Genomic DNA, 17,765 nt, shown 5'->3' on the forward strand with positions numbered 1-17,765 from the left:
GGTTCTTTAATGAATTCCCTCATTTTCAGACTCTTTAATTAGCATCTATTGATTTCTGCTGTGGAATTTCTAGGTATTTAGCACATGACATGGAAGAAGATGAAGAAGAACCTAAAAATGAATTGTTCTGTTGGGCTCTGGGCAGTGACTGGTCTGATCAATATAGAAAATTCTTGAAAAGTCGTGATGATCTGTGGAGAACTCTCGGACATCGCAGTGTAGTCAGCTTGAGCAGTTGTGAAAAGGTGAGCAGGTGTATATTATTGGTAACCCTGTATGGTGATGGGGTAGCATTTTTGTCAGCAGGTGAGATTTCTAATGAAATATCATAATACATTCACCATATACTAGTACCCTGCTTGTCGTCAGAGGGAAGTAACAGGGAGGCCAGGAGCTCTCAACTTAGGAGCGTGGATTGGTGACTATGATTCCCCTAGCTGAGTCTGGCATTACTTCCAGTTACTTGTACCTGGGTCCTCACTTTATTTTCTCCTCTCCAACCTCCCTTGGACAACTCTTCTTCTTTTCTCACCCCAAAGGTATTACCGTACTTCTGTAAGGCCTAGGGAGTCTTTCATTTTCATACCCTTCATAGCCCTTTCCTTTCTATTATTAATTTGTTCCTTTCTTTTCATCTTCCCTTCTGATAGAGGATGGCTGCCATATTGTACAAAAGCACTTAAAAAAATAAAGTAACAAGATCTCGCACATAGTAAATTTATTTTACAGGCAGATTTAAGGATACACAGTAGTAGGACACTGATACACATAATAATAATATTAATAATAATAATAATAATGGCATATAGCCTCTGGAGAGGCCTGATGCCAGTCTTTCAGGGCAGGTCTTGTTGCCCTATGAGCAACCTGCGCATCTTTGAGGATAGGGTTCTGTCTAAGATGAATTCTAATGATGAAGAAGGCTCTAACTCCCGAACCCAAAATAACAGAAATAAGAGAGGTAATAACCAATGAAAGTTAAAATCTGCCACCCGGACAGAAATCAAACCTAGGACCCGTTCGACCAAAGCCCAGCATGCTAATCATTTAGCCATGGAGCCAGACACTGATAAGCATTACCTGCTGTTCAACATTGTCACCATTTCACTTACCACCCAGATACTTCTTCATTGTCCAAAGAGATGGACCTTAGCCATATCGCGGCTGTATGGAGGATGTTCTAGATGATTGATTTCCTCACCGGAGGAGCGAGTTACTGTGACGTGTTAGAGCATTTGAGGATAGCAGTTTGCACAAAATGACCTGGATTTCTCTCAACAAGCATCATGTTGCTGTACCGCATATGGGTGAGGGTTACTTTTAATTATATCAGGCTAAATTAGATCCAGACCATATGTCACAATGGGAGTTATTTTCACTTTCCTGACTCCATGGAAATGTAGAGTAGGTAGTTGATGTCTTGCATTGTTCTGATGGCACTGATTACGTACTTTGTCTTTGGTGTGGCACTTCAGTTTTATTCCTAAATATTTAAATGACTGGCATTTCATAACGAATCAATCTTCTATGAATGTCTTCCCGACCCGTCTGAAGTTCATTGCTAAATTTATTTTTAGATCATTCTTCTGTTCCCAGCTGACTAGATGGCTGAGGCTTTGTTGTAAGTCTTCTCTTGAACTGGAGGCCATAGCCTTGTCATGTGTATAGATCGCCACCTTAATCTTTTCTTACTGTTCAGCATTAACTACGTTACCTGTCACAAGCTAGAGTGCTCTCTCCTGTGAATATGAGCATTATCAGTGATTCATTTGAAGGCTAGGGATACTCAATGTTCTGTGCTAATTAGGAACGTTGCAGTTAGAAAGTGATTTTTGTAGCATATTTTTTCAGTTGTGTCCCCAGGACCAGTCATTCTATCAGCCCCAATTAATATTTATTATGGCTGTTGCCCAGATGGCAGATTCCCTATCAGTTGTTAATCTAGTCTTTTCTTAAATGATTTCAAAGAGGTTTGAAATTTATTGAACAACTTTAGTAAATTATTCCAGTTCCTAAGTCCTCTTCTTATAAACAAATATTTACCCCAATTTGTCCTCTTGAATTCTATCTTCATATTATGATCTTTCCTACTTTTAAAAACTCCATTCAAGCTTATTCATCTACTAATGTCATTCCACGCCAACTCCCTGCTGACAGCTCGGAGCTTACCACTTACCCCTGAGTCATTGCAGAGCAAAGTTTGCATCATTTTTGTAACACGACTCTTGTGTCAAAAATCACTCAAAACAAATGATGCTGCTTTCCTTTGGATCCTTCCAGTTCTCGAATGAGGTAATCGAGGTGACAGTCCTGTACAGTGGAACCTACTCTAATTGGGGTCTTACTAGTGACTTATACACCCTCTCCTTTACAACCTCACTCGCCATCGTTATCGGCTGTAACTCGTATCCGAGTAAACATATTCTTCAGCAGTTTACATTTTCATACTTAATTATGATTCAGGCTTTGTGAATATGTTTCATACAACTTAGTAGCCCAATCTTGGCATGAAATATACGTCCACACATTTCACATGGAATAGCTGTGGGAGGGCAGGGCTGAGCTTGATGGAGCTTCCGTGTTTAGATTTGCATACAATTTTTATTTTTTACATTCCACCTATTCAATACAATTTGATTTTGTGTTGTTAGAAATTCATTTTACTACAACACTACATTAAAACGGACATGTTTCGCTCGGTTTACAAGCATCCTCAGCCTCAAGATTAAGACCTGTCATTGTTAATTGCTTATAACTAATTAGTACTTAATTATGATTCTAAGTGATAAAATACGTGAACATAGGCATTTGTAAATACAATGGACAGTTTAACAATTTAAAATGACTGTGCTAAAATTAGGATAGACATTGATTCTAATAACACCGACGTCCAAAACACAGTAATATCTTCACAGTAATGTAATACGATTTTCCCAAGTTCTTTGTTTTTTTTTAAAAACCATTGTTGACTTGTTTTATTAAAATTTGAGTCGTAAATCCTGTTAAAACTTGATAGTATCTAAAGCTTAAAGTCTTAATATGCGTGTCAAATAGGTTGGAAATATTCTGCATCATGTATTGGTTTGAGGCATGCTTCTCTAATTATTAGTTGTAAATAGTAAAATGCAACTTGTTGGTAGGTTCTTCGAACTGGTCTTGATTTGACGGGTGGACTTTACATTGGAAGCAGTCCGTTTTTATGAGAACTTGGTCAAAAGGGACGTCAATCTTAGAATCTTAAAATGTTGATATATTATCCTATTTCACAATCTTTAAATGATGGTGCTTCCCTTTGACTGCTACTGTAATGCCTCGTGGTACCTGTTACATCACGGTGACTGCTTGCTCTCGTGTTCCTGCTTCTAATAACACTGACATCCAAAACACAGTAATATCTTCACAGTAATGTAATAAGATTTGGCTAAAATTCCCAAGTTCTTTGTAGCAGAAACACAAGAGCAAGCAGTCACCGTGATGTAACAACTACCGCGAGGCAGTATAGTAGCAGTCAAAGAGACGCACCATCATTTAAAGATTGTGAAATAGGATAATATATCAACATTACAAGATTTTCAGATTGACATCCCTTATGACAAAGCTCTCATAAAAACGGACTGCTTCCAATGTAAAGTCCACCCGTCAAATCAAGACCAGTTCGAAGAACCTACCAACAAGTTGCATTTTACTGCTTACAACTAATAATTACAGAAGCATGCCTCAAACCAATACATGATGCAGAATATTTCCAACCTATTTGACACGCATATTAAGACTTTAAGCTTTAGATACTGTCAAGTTTTAACAGGATTTACGACTCAAATTTTAATAAAATATATCAACAATTGAAGGGCTGAGAACCATAGTGGACCAAATCCACCAACGGTCGAAAATGAGTTAATGCCATCTAGCGGTTCATTTCTGACTTAGGTATTATCTCTTCAACTGGGCTATCTCTACGTCTTCCCATTTATATGCTACAGGGTCACAAAATATCAACCAAATTGAACTAGCCGCTGGAGGTAGTGCCATAGTGGGTCAAATCCGCATGACCAATCCCTCGCTTGCTCTGAGTCACGTGATATGTGTAGTATCATGGCGGACATCGGCCACGAGGAAAATAGAAGCAGTGATTTGACATGCAGCAGACCCTTCTCCTTCCCTCAATAACAAGTGCCGGGCTGAATGGCTCAGACGGTTGAGGCGCTGGCGTTCTGACCCCAACTTGGCAGGTTCGATCCTGGCTCAGTCCGGTGGTATTTGAAGGTGCTCATATACGTCAGCCTCGTGTCGGTAGATTTACTGGCACGTAAAAGAACTCCTGCAGGACTAAATTCCGGCACCTCGGCGTCTCCGAAGACCTTCAAATAGTAGTTAGTGGGACGTAAAGCAAATAACATTATTATTATTATTATTATTATTATTCCATAACAAATAGTGTTTATTTTTACAAGAGGAAGTTTTGGATGTGTAACGTAGGAATACATAACTGTGAGGATGAGAAAGAGTACATGTAATTGTGGGGTGAAGATACAGTATAAAGGGGCCTAACAGAAGTAGGTTCATATATACTGTATTACCTGAGGAACGTCAGCACAACAGCAAATCATTTCATAGACTATTCAGACACTTGTGATGGTCAGAATAGGAATCAGTATATTGCATCTTTGTGGGCCACATTAGTTCATTATTCCCAATTTAAAACTATTGATCATAAGCTCCTAGAACCTGGCCATTCATATTTGCCTAATGACAGAGATTTTAGTACCATCGAAACTTCAAAATGTAAGGCAAAATCACTGTTTTCGGTAGAAGATTATGTGACCTTAGTTAAGGAATGTAGGAGAAATAAGCTCTTTAGTGTGAAGAAAATGGAACAGAAAGAATTTGTGAACATTAAGGAGCTCTCAAAAAACTTTGTGATTCGTAAGGAAACAGTAGATGGGAAGAAGGATGTGTGGCTCAAAATTAGGTGGTTTCGTTTCCAGTCTAATGAACCTCTTAAGATTAAGTTCAGGTACACCCTCAGCGAAATGGAAGAATGGAAAATCCTTGATATTTCACCTTCTGGTAAGGGCAGGCCATCTGTAAAGGTAACAACTTCAGCACCTTCATCATGGGAACTGAGTCCTGCTTACGCAGCACCCATTAAGCTGACAAAAGCTAAATATGATGATTTAATTGCCATACTTCCATTCATTCCACCAGTTAATCATAAGTTTTTTAAGGATTTGCAATATTGTGATGTAACTACTGCAAAATGAAATACTTTACAGTGCCATGTGGAGTTGGCCCACTGGCGTATTGTTAAAATTCATCCTTTCTGCTTAGAGCCAAAGTGGGCCAACTCCACTCCAGTGAAAAATTATGGTATTCATTTACTTTTTATTTGTATTAAAAAGCCAGATAATCTTTGTATTTTGCTTTGTAGTGATTAATGGATCTATTAACGATAATATGCAAATGTTGTAGTCTCTGTAATCTGTGTCTGTGAATTATAGCAGTGACTAAACTTTAACCTTATTTTTCTCCATTTTTTAAAAAATGGCACTTGGCCCACTATGGTTCTCAGCCCTTCAATTGTTTTTTTTTTCTTTTTTTTCTTTAAAGCAAAGAATTTGGGAATTTTAGCCAAATCTTATTACATTACTGTGAAGGTATTACTGTGTTTTGGATGTCAGTATTATTAGAATCAATGTCTATCCTAATTTTAGCACAGTCATTTTAAATTGTTAAACTGTCCATTGTGTTTACAAATGCCTATGTTCACGTATTTTATCAGTTAGTTTTTAGAATCATAATTAAGTACAAATTAGTTATAAGCAAATTAACAATTTGTAGTTTTAGTAAAATGAATTTCTAACAACACAAAATCAATTGTATTGAATAGGTGGAATATAAAAATAAAAATTGTATGCAAATTATAGCTAATTTCAATACAGGTCTAAACATGAGAATAGTTACACGTAATGCTTCCATGGTTGTTGTGAATCCTTTTCACGTCATTGTCATTCCTCTTCAAACACCATAACTGATGTAGAAACAGTGTGGTGCCAAAGTGTACGATTTTTCAGCAAACGTATCCCAGGACTGAATGTTAATTCCAGCCCCCTTCATAGTATGCTTTAGCTGATCCTTGAAACTCCTCAAAGGGGCTCCATGAGATCTTGTGCCGGAACAGCGTTCACCATACAGAAGTTGACAAGGAAGCCTGGTTTCACTCATGCAATGGACGTGCCCTATCCGTCTCAGATGGTGGCCAATGATGGTAGCTTCAATTATAGCATGTGCTTTCTCAAGAACTGTAAGGTTGGTAACACGGTCCTCGCATTTGATGTTTAAGATGGATCTAGATTTTTGCAGATGGAAGCGCTCTAGCTTTTCGATTTCCTGACACTAGAGGGTCCACATTTCACAAGTATAAAGCAGTGTTGATGTGATGACAGCATGGTAAATCATGATTTTGGTATGTATTGTAAGCTCCTTATTCATGAAGACATGACGCGATAAACATCTAAACACTGAGTGGGCAGTACCAATACTCTTATCCACATCTTGTGAGCAGTTAGCATTTGCTGAGAGGATAATTCCTAGATATAAAAAGTTTTCGACCTGCTCCAGTAGAGTATCCTCAGTGGAGATATTGAGAGCTGGGTGGTTCAACCCAGGTGGAGGCTGTGTGGGTACTTTGGTTTTCAGAACAATAATGGAGGGGCCAAAACAGTCGCAAGCACGTTTGAAACAACTGAAAGTAGGTACGGCAGCGTCATCTGCATATTGCAACATTACATCCTTACTACAACCTTTCTTACTGAGATCTGTAACCTCCTGTTTATGTGATTACCTCCGAGCGAGTGGCTGGACAGTTTGGATCACATAGCTGTTGGCTTACATTTGGGAGATAGTGGGTACAAACCCTGAAGATGGTTTTCTGTGGTTTCCCATTTTCCATCTCACAATATTGTTGAGGTCTTTTTCCAGTCATTCACAATCCTGTATCTTATTTACTACTCTATACAGTATAACATCAAACCTTAAACGTAAAGTAAGATAACGACAGCTATACCAGACTTCTTATCAGCCTATACATAATGCAGACTGATGTATTCATAGGCTGAATAATATTTTATAGCACAGAAATAATCTACCTCAAGCAATGAAATAATCCTAATCAATTACTTATTGGGTACTAATGGGTCAAATGAATAAAAATGGTTAGTTAATAATGATGTACACCATGCATGTGTTGAAAAGTTTGAAGCATGTGATCGCAGATACTAACCACCATGCATGAATGGGCAGTTCGTAGATGGTTAAGACTGCTGCAAAGAATTACAGATCATCTTCTATGAGTGCCACTGGACTGCAAACAATATACACAACATTTTCCATCTATTGGCGCCTCTGGTCTTCCTCAATGTTCTTGGGCCAAATTTTATTTGAAGCCATTCATTGGATCTTCTGTACAGGTTGCTTGTTGTTCCCAGAGAAGCTGGTGTTCATTTGACAAACATGACCTATTATGAGTAGTATAGTTCCAAAAGGGGCCTTCTCCAGAATATATAGATGATGACGATGATGCTTGTGGTTTAAAGGGGTCTAACATCGAAGGTCATCGGCCCCCAAAATATATAACATTTTAGTTAGTCATACTAGTGCCATCCTCTTGAAAGCTTGCATGAAAATCAGCATGGAGTATGTTCCAAAATGCACCCATTCCTCCATAATTGCATAATAAAAATTGGAGTTTATTCCAACATTCTGTTTGTTCTGTAAGGTTCTTTATCCAGTTTGGTCCAAAATGGTCTTTTTCTTGGGTAATGAGGTAGCTGTTATTGAAGTGTGTTCCATAACAGACCTTCTCCTTTCTAATTTTAGTTTATTGACATTACTGAGTGTTGTTTCAATATTATTTGTCCCTATGTTGGTAAAAGTACCTACAGTAGTGTTGTTGTTGGTAAAAGTGGACAGTGAAGTGCCAATTTAATAATGATAGTTTATTTAGCATCGTCAAACAGCAAGCAGTATTCTATGAAAGTACCTAAATATTTATCAACATGGATGTAAATTTTACTTATTTATTTCCAAAGAGGCACCTGGGCCAAGGCTCATAGTGGCGCAATACAATTAATTATATTTGACAACAGAGATGAGATTTGAGAATATCAGCTTCTAGGACAAAAATGTAATATTCTGTACAATGAATAATAATAATAATAATAATAATAATAAGGTATCATAGTGATAGAAACCGAATATGAACAGTAGTGATATAGTATACTAAATCAGTACCGTACTCTATAGGCTTGACATTTTTACTTTTAGAAAATTAACAAGCTTGGTGTTAAAGCTGGGTAATTTAGCGGCTTCTCGAATATGTTTTTGAAAAGGACTTTATCGTGTCGATGTTACGTCCTAAATAAAAACTGTTATCATCAGCTGCTCTTCTTTTCCAAAGTGAGTATTGTCATTTGATTTAACTTAGGGAAATTAGGTCTCTTGAATTTTTGTTTATTAACGGATCCTCTGAAGCTGATTGCTATCTAATTGATGTTGTGAAAAATCTTCCCCAAAGTCCTGATATGTTATCAACCTACTGTGTCCTCGGAGGGGTCTAGCGGCTGCTGATGTGGCTTTCCGCTTTCTTCTTCTTCTTCTTTTATGACCACATAGGATCACTTTAGTCAGTCCGTCGTTCAGGTCTCTTTGAAGGGATTGTTCGGGCTTTGCGGTCCTCCCAGTACTTCTTCAGACGCTCCGATCTTTGTGCCCTTTCCTCAGTTGAAAATGTGCGTGTTGTTGGTTTGTTTTGTGTAAGGGTAAAGCGGAGGTTTGTATTCTTGAGTTTTGTATTCAATTTTATCTTATTTTTGGTGTCTTCTGTTGTAAGGCCTATTTCCTTCAGATCCTCTCTTACTTCTCTGATCCATTTACATCCTGTTGTGGTATTTTTTGAGATGAGATTGTGTTGTACTAGTTGTTTCAGAAGTCTCGAGTCCTGCATCCTCATGATATGTCCAAAGAATCCCAGTCTCCTCTTACGCATAGTATCTGTAATGGGTTCTAGCTCTTTGTACACGACTTTGTTAGGTATTAACCGCCACTGTCCATCTTTCTGATATTTCTTGTTGATACAGGTTCTTCCAATCCTCCTTTCAATTTTCTGAAGTCTGTCAGTCTTTGATTGTTTATTCAGGTAAAAGAGTGTTTCTGCTGCATATGTAGCTTCCGGTTTTATAACTGTGTTGTAGTGTTTTATTTTTGTATTTATTGATAGACATTTCTTTTTGTAGATATCCCATGTTAATTTTTGTGCTTTAGCTAATCTATTTGTTCTTACTTGGATTGAGATTTTTTCATTTAAGTTATGTGTTATTACTTCTCCAAGATATTTAAACTGAGTTACTATTTTGATTTTATTACCATTTATGGTGACTTCTTTTAGCTGTGTTGGTTTTTGGGGCATAATTTCTGTTTTTTCAAATGATATTTTGAGGCCAATTTTATTTGCAATGTTTTGAAGTTCTGATATCTGGGTTTTTGCTTCTTTTATGTCCACTGCTAGTAATGCTAAATCGTCAGCAAAACCCAGGCAATTTGTTTTGATTTTTCGGTCAATCTTTATTTTTGGGGGACATTTCCTAAACCATTCCCTCATTACCATTTCTAGAGCACAGTTAAATAATAGTGGTGAGAGCCCATCTCCCTGCCGTAGTCCAGTTTTAATTTCAAATGTCTCTGATGTTTCACCCCTAAACTTCACTTTTGACTTGGTATTGGTGAGAGTCAATTTTATCATGTTTATTAATTTGGGGTGTAGTCCAAGGTGTCTTAAAATTTTAAACAGAGATTCTCTATGGATGCAATCATAAGCTTTCTTGAAATCTACAAATGTTATCACCATATCTCTGTTTCTTCTCCTGTTATAGTCCATTATCAACTTAAGACTCATGATCTGATCAGGACAGCTCCTCCAGGGTCTGAAACCTCCTTGATATTCTCCTAGTTCTTTCTCAAGTTGTAAACTTATCCTATTAAGGATGATTATTGAAAATATTTTGTATGTTATGTCTAGGAGCGAGATTCCCCTGTAGTTATTAGGGTCGGTTTTGTCCCCTTTTTTGTGCAGAGGATGAATGAGGGCTGTTGTCCAGTGTTCTGGTAGTTCTTCTTTAATCCAGATAGAGACAAGTTGTTGATGGAGGGCAACTTTTGCTGATGTTCCTGCATATTTCCAGATTTCCGCAAAGGTCTGATCTTCTCCTGGCGCTTTGTAGTTTTTTAATTTATTCAGAGCTTGGTAGACTTCCTTTATTGTGGGGGGATTGATGTTTTCTGGTGATGTTTTTATCGGGGTGTTGGTGTCCAAATGAAGGAGTTCTGTAGGTTCCTCACAGTTTAAAAGCTTGTTGAAATGTTTAGCCAGAATTTCTGCATTGTCTTTATTGTTATGGGCCAGCTTACCATCTTCATCCTTCATCAGTAGGGTCGGGGGTTCATATTTTTGGAGCTGCTTTCTGAAGGTTTTGTAGTAGTCCCTTGATTTAGTTTTACTGAACTGTTCTTCAATTAACTGCAGGGTGTCCTTATGATGTTGTCTTTTTATTCTTCTTAAGACTTGGGTAGTTTCTTTTCTCTGTTTTACTAGATTTTGATAGGATATTTCTGTTTTTTTGGGACTGATGTTATAGCCATGCCTGATGTCTTTCCTCCGTTGTTCATCACATTCACTGTTCCACCATTGGTGTTTTTTACGTGGTTTAATTGGAGCTAGGTCTTCTGCAATTTGTTTAAGGTTGTGTACTAAGTCTTCAAGTTTGTCTGTGATTTTTATTTTTTCAGTTGCTTTCTGGTAATTTTTGTTATTGATTAGCTGAGTAGGATCTATTTTTCTTTTAGTTTTAAGGGCTTGCTTTTGTTGTCTCCTCTGGGGAGTGAGTTTAATTTTAATTTTAACTACGTAGTGATCTGAACCTGTGTCTATTCCTCAGAGGACTTTGACGTTATAAATCTCTTTGTGGTGGTATTTGTCCATGCAGACGTGGTCCAGTTGCCATTCTCCTTTAGTGTAGTCAGGGTGTTTCCATGTTTTGAGTTTTTGAGGTTTCCTCTTAAAACATGTAGATTTTGAGGTTAAATTATGGTTTCTACACAGGTCAACTAGTCTCTCTCCATTTTTATTTGTTTTCTTGTGTGCTGGCCATTTTCCGATGATGTCACGGTATTTTCTTTCTCTGCCTAGTTGAGCGTTGAAGTCGCCTATTAATAATTTTATATGGTGTTTGGGGATGTTATCTATGGTCTGGTCCAATAGGTCCCAAAATTCTCCTGTTTCCTCCTGGTCTTTTGAGGAGTTGTTTTTATCATTAGTGGGAGCATGGGCATTTATTATAGTATAGATTTTATCAGATGCCTTTAAGGTGAGCGTTGAGAGTCGTGTAAATATTATATTTATACCTAAACCAAGCTAATGAAATGTACAGGAGATGGTAACCAGGAAGGAATCTCTCCCAAGTAAAACAGTTCAAGTGCTTGAGAAGCATCATTTATCTAATGGAAGATGTGAGAAGGATGTCCATTCTCAAATAACTCGGGCAAAAGAAGCTTTCAGTAAGAAGAAGAGCTTAGTGACATCCAAGTCCTTACCATTCGCTGTAAGAAAGCATTTCATTGAAAGATTTGTTTGAATCATTGCGACTTATGACTCTGAAACCTGGACTCTACCGAAAGCAGAAGAGACTACGTTCATTTGAAATGTGGTGTTGGCATCGAATCTTATGAACCAGCAAGGTAACTAATGATGAAGTCTCGCAGAGGTTGGAAGAAATCCTCAAGAAAAGACAATACAGTTGGTTTAGTCACTTGTTGCATCATTTTGAAGATCTTGAAGAACTTGAACCCTCTTTAAAAACATTCCTGGTGGACAACAGAATGTGACAAAAGTCGTAAGGAGAGACATCAGACGTGGTTAAGTTTCCAAACTCATAAAACAGAGGAAAATTCTATCAACCTAAAAAATATTAGGAAGAAATTCTTACAAAATATTAAAAGAATTAAGAGAGAATTTCATTAACTCTATATAAGTTAATTATCATAATATCAATTCTAGAGACTATTATAACATTTTTGGAGGACAACTACAGAAATATGACCCTCCTACATGAATGTTGAAATATGAAGATGGAAAGATGGTATTTAGTGAGATGGCAAAAGCATTCACTAAGCTTTTGAATTGTGAAGAACCTAAGGAACTATTAAAAGTTAATACATATACCCCAGTAAAAACCAAATTAAATAACACAGACCGTTCAACATTTCAAGAATTAGAAAAAGCACTCAAAGAACTTTAAAACTATAAGGCATGCAGAGAAGACCAGGTTTTTGTAGAGGTGTGGAAATATTCGAGATTTCCTTACACATGGCTTTAACAAAAATTTGCATTACTGAAGAATTTCCAGAACATTGGACACCTCGGATCATTATAGAGGATTAAGAAAGCCAATAATAATGACCGAGAGGACCACACGACACCTCATAACCTGCAGGCCTTCGGGCTGAGCAGCGTTATCTCATGGGGGGGAATCTATCTTGGACTGCACATATAAGATTGTTCCCAAGATCTCATATGGAAAAAGATCAACTAGAACAAGAGTTACCAGAGAGACTTTAGACCCTGGAGAAGTTGTGCTGAACAGATTATCACCCTAAAATTAATAATGGCATCATAACAAATAGAAGAAGTGTTATCTCTTCTCTCTCAATAGCAGTATTGATTGGGTTGGCATTCTCCACTACGCAGCGCTCTAGTCGACATTAGCTAGATGATTTCCATGATATCTGAAGTTTTTAATCAGTTTCAGTGTTTTGGTGGTGTTCTGTGCAAACTTTTATTGATATACAAGTGCTTACACTATTACTTCATAGCATTAATATCTGAAATGCTATTGTAGGAAGCATTAAGTGAAAGGGAATTGAATTTCTTGCTGTGTGTTGAGGTTAGCTTCATGTGACAATTTTCTTGTTATTTAATGCAAGTAAAGAGCAGTTTAGCCTTTATATTTTCCTGAGTGCTTAATGAGAGTAGTGAAGATGCCTTGCTGTTTTGTACCAGGATGCAGATCAGGCTATACGGACTGTAAAGAGGTAAGACCCCCTAAAGATAAGGAACATTTTATCAAATGGAAAAGGGTCGTACCAAGGAAGGATAGGGAACTTACTGAAAAGTCCAACATCTGTGATGCTCACTTTTCAGAAGATTTAACTGTTAAATTTGAGAAATTTTTAATAGAAGGAAAGGAAGTACTTCTCCCAAGAACCAACTGGCAATTGAAAGACTATTCTGTTCCACATATGTTTCCTAATTTGCCCAAGTTGTCTAGTACTGTAACGAAAACAAATTTCCCCCAAAAAAGAAAATTGTCGGATAATCTTCTGGCAAAGACATCCCCCAAATATTCAAAATTTCTTGATTCTGAATCGCCTTGTGATATCACCAATAATCAGTTCACCAACACGCTTAAATCTGGTGTTAAAATTAAAACAACAATTAAGCAACCCAAAACGGAACTTGCTAAAGTTTCTGTTCTGCAAAGTGAACTTGGTAGGATGGACCAGAGACTTTCGGGACAAGGTGCCTGTTAGTGTAAGGAAGGGCTATCTGGAAGTTACTGTGGACACTATGTTGTAAAAGTGTCAGAAAAAGAATCCCAAAGGTGTGACAGTAAGTTTCTAGCTACACATACAATCAGCCAAGGGTTATAGACACTGCCCCTTCCATCTGAGGTGCACTTAAGGAGGTTGTGTAAGTAAAAATCCTCTTCATGCCATTAAAGACTGCTTCACTGAAGAAAGGGTTGAGGATAAAAAGAACGTGATCGTCCTTTTTGATGAGGTAAAACTAAGAGAAGATGTACAGTTCAATGGGTCCTCTTTGTTCATAGATGGATTTGTGAACTTTGGTAATGTAACACCTGAAGACCAGTGTAATGTGTTGCCCTTGTTCTTATGTCTGTACCTCTCTTACACAGTTGGGTTCAACCAGTTTCTGTCTTTGCTAGTAAAAATGGTATTCCTGGAAAGCTACCAGGAAATTTTCTAACGTATCAAACTAAAGGTAAGAATTAAAAGAAAGGATATGACTCCCCAGCTTTTTGTACACATGTTATTCTCTCATAAGTTTATACTTTTTTTTTGCATGATGGTGAGTGTATGCTGCACTTAAGATAAGGTTGGTCTACATAACCTTGATTTGTTATGTTGATTTGCATCCAGTTTCCTGTAATTTCTTACATGATTTAACATCATCCTTATTCTAACAGTATTGTTTGTGCTTCATGAAATGGAATGCTTCTTATTTATCAAGTGAATTCCATCAGCACTTATACTTGAGCCAGTTCCCTCAAGAATAAATTTACTCTACAGCTTTGATCATTTGATTTCAGGTCACAAGAGCGTGATACTTGTTGAACTTCATTTACTATTCGTTTGAAAGTGTTGTCATCATCATCATCATCATCATCATCATCATCATCTCATTTCTCTGATTTGTTGAGACCTGTATGCAGTCTTACTGCTGTCCCTGAATTATTGAATTATATTAATTTTTTTTTTCTGTAATGAACTTAGATTAATAAATATATGTGACTGCTTATGTATATATATGTGTGTTGATACATTGTAATAATTATAATTCAGGTTGGTAATATTTGTTTATCAGTTCCAAAAATGTTGTGTTTAGGCCTGTTTTTAGATGACGATTTTATCTGGAATGTATGTTGCGATGTGTGTCTAAACAAGATACCATTGTCTAAAAAACTGGACTATTACGGGAGACGACTTATTAAATTATAATTGGGCACTATTCAATTGAAACTGTCAATATCAGAATTCAGAGAAGAACAGTATGGCTTTAGACAAGGAAGGTCAACTACTGACCTCGTATTCACAGTGAGGCAGCTACAAGAACGGTACTATGAGTACGGGGAAGATTTAGTGATGGTCTTCATGAACATAAAGAAGGCATATGACAGTGTCCGTACAAATAAGATCTGGGAAGCTATGAGAGTAAAAGCAGTAAATGAACAGGTAGTGACAAGGGTGAAAAAGATGTACGATAGAAGCAAAAGCTGTGTTAAAGTCGGAACTGAAAGAACTGGATGGTTTAAGTTAACAAATGGTGTAAAGCAAGGAAGTGCCCTCTCACCTCTACTATTTATAGTGGTGATGGATGATGTAATACAGAAGGTAGCACAAACCATTGGAGAAAGATGTTCGCAGATGATCTATTAATATGGGGATACCATGAGAGTGAAGTGCAGGAACAGCTCAGCGTATGGGAGGAAGTTCTCAGCTCAAAAGAGTGAAGTGCTGGTAACGACACGACACAAGAACCGAGGGTATAATGGCATGACATTAGGAGGGGAGCGTTGACAGCTTTAAATACCTGGGAAGTGTAATTGAAGAAAATGGAGGAAACAGGATGGAAATCAATGAAAGAGGAAGATGTGCAAATGGATTCTTTAAGAGTGTGGGAGGATTGATATGGAACAGGGTTGTAAAGGAATTATTTTGTGCCAATTTTGGCATATGGATCGGAAACGTGGGTGATGAAGGAGAGGGATAAAAGTAGAATACAAGCAGTGGAAATGGAGTTTTGAGTAGGTTTAACAAGAGTGGACAGAGTAAGAAATGAGAGAGTTCGGGAAATGGTAAATGAGGTACCCCTAGGACATGTTAAGAGTATGGGAGAAGAAAGGATGTTAGAAATGGAGTTGAAAGGTGTAAAAAAGAGCATCGAGGCAAGAGGAGGGAACTGAACTAGTGTGAGAGAAGAGAAGTGGTGGATGGAGAGGCAAACTGAGCTCCAGATGATGATGATGATGATGATGATGATGATGAATCGGGCACAATAAAGTAAGTGGAGATCTCAAACTTACCAGCGCCTAGAGGATCTCTTATGGTGTTTTAACATGTAAAACAGGTCACAAGGGTTTAAACGTCTCGTAAGTGCTGGTGCTAACTTGAACCAAGGTCGGACCAGGCATACTACGCCAGTGATATCACTTCTTCTTCTTCTTCTTCTAGTAATGATGGCATACTACAGAAAACCTATAGTAATAAAATTTGTTTACTTTAAAAAGGCATAAACATAGACCTTTAATTTTTAAAAATTTAAGGAATTTTGGACTCCATCCAACTAATAACACTTACTTTTATTAATACCAAATCAAAAGTAAAGTTTAAAGGAGAAGTTTCAGAACCAGTTCAAGACAAGGAGACTGTTTAATTGTGCATTAGAATATACAGGGCAGTTCAAAATGATGGACCCGATTTCATAAATCTAATGAACATATCATACTGTGAGATATGCGCAAAGAAAGGCAAACCTCAAAGTATAGTTGAGTTTATATTTCTTCCCACGTGGTTTCATTTTCAGCCGTTACGAGCGTGCAGGAAGCGAGTAAAGAGTATGGCTGTGGCTGGGGAGCAGCAGTCGTTCTGTCTGCTTGATTAAAATGCAAACAAGTTTGTGATTAGTATTCAATGGCATTTCCATACCAGGTATGTAAGAGACCCACCTACTGGAAAAGCCATTCCTGCGTGGTATGCAAAATTCAGAGACACGGCCTGCATCTGTAAGCAAAAGTCGACTGGCCGTCCTTCGACCGGGGAAGAGACAGTGGAACGTGTTCGCGCCAGTTTCGTGCAAAGTCCGCGGAAGTCCACCTACTGGACATCAAGGCAACTTGAACTTCCACAGGCAACTGTTTGGTGCATTTTACGGAAATGTTTACGAATGAAACCCTACCGCTTGCAACTGGTGCAGGCCTTAAAAGACACTGATTATGCTGCTCGAGTGTCCTTCTGTGCTGATTTTCTCGCATTAATGGAAGAGGATGGGTTCTCTGAAAAGGCAATTTTCAGTGATGAAGCAACTTTTCACCTTTCCAGGACTGTGAATAGATACAACGTAAGGATCCGGGGAAACTCTAATCCCCATCAAATTGTGGAACACCAACGCGATTCTCCCAAGGTGAATGTGTTTTGTTCCATTTTCCATGAGAAGGTTTATGGACCCTTTTTCTTTATTGAACCTACTGTGACAGGAAATGTTTTTCTTGATATGCTGCAACAATGGCTCCTGCCACAGCTCAAAGAGGATAGTGCAGATTTCATCCTTCAACTGGATGGTGCCTCTCCGCATTACCATCTCAATGAGCCACGACGCTGGATAGGTCGCGCATTTCAGGAGGATCGAACTCTCATTTGTTGGCCACCACATTCCCCCGACTTAAGCCCATGTGATTTCTTCTTGTGGGGTTTCGTAAAGGATCATGTTTACGTAGCACCTCTTCCACTAACATTGGACGACCTTCGTGCCCGCGTCACAGCAGCTATCGCAGAGATTGGCCCTGATACACTACACAAGGTTTGGCAGGAGATGGAGTATCGGCTTGATGTATGACATGTTACGCGAGGTGCTCACATAGAACACTTGTGATATGTCTGAAAAAATCTTTGAGAGTTTACTGTTCTTAGCACATGTCTCACATTACGATATGTTTATTAGATTTTACAGAATAAGTGTATGAAATCGGGTCCATCATTTTGAATTGCCCTGTATAATGAGTGACTGGTACAAAGAACATAAAAATTGGCAGTTCCAAACAAAATTTAATTTTAAACTGTTTAGAATTTGCTGATGACCTTGCTCTATTGTCCACCAAGATTCAGGAAAGTTGACACCAAATTAAATCTCGTAATCTATA

The 17,765-nt window shown here is 37.9% G+C and overlaps 1 protein-coding gene across 2 annotated transcripts in view; it reads left to right on the forward strand.

Annotated features, from left to right (window-relative positions):
* LOC136884302 (speedy protein 1-A) overlaps nt 1-17,765 on the forward strand; it is a 40,647-nt gene that overhangs the window by 873 nt on the left and 22,009 nt on the right. For both annotated transcript variants that reach the window (XM_067156378.2, XM_067156377.2), the window contains exon 3: nt 74-245. In XM_067156378.2, coding sequence (XP_067012479.2) covers nt 74-245 — 172 coding nt within the window. The remainder of the gene's footprint in view (nt 1-73; nt 246-17,765) is intronic.

This window comes from Anabrus simplex, chromosome 12 (assembly GCF_040414725.1).
Source record: "Anabrus simplex isolate iqAnaSimp1 chromosome 12, ASM4041472v1, whole genome shotgun sequence".
NCBI lineage: Eukaryota > Metazoa > Arthropoda > Insecta > Orthoptera > Tettigoniidae > Anabrus > Anabrus simplex.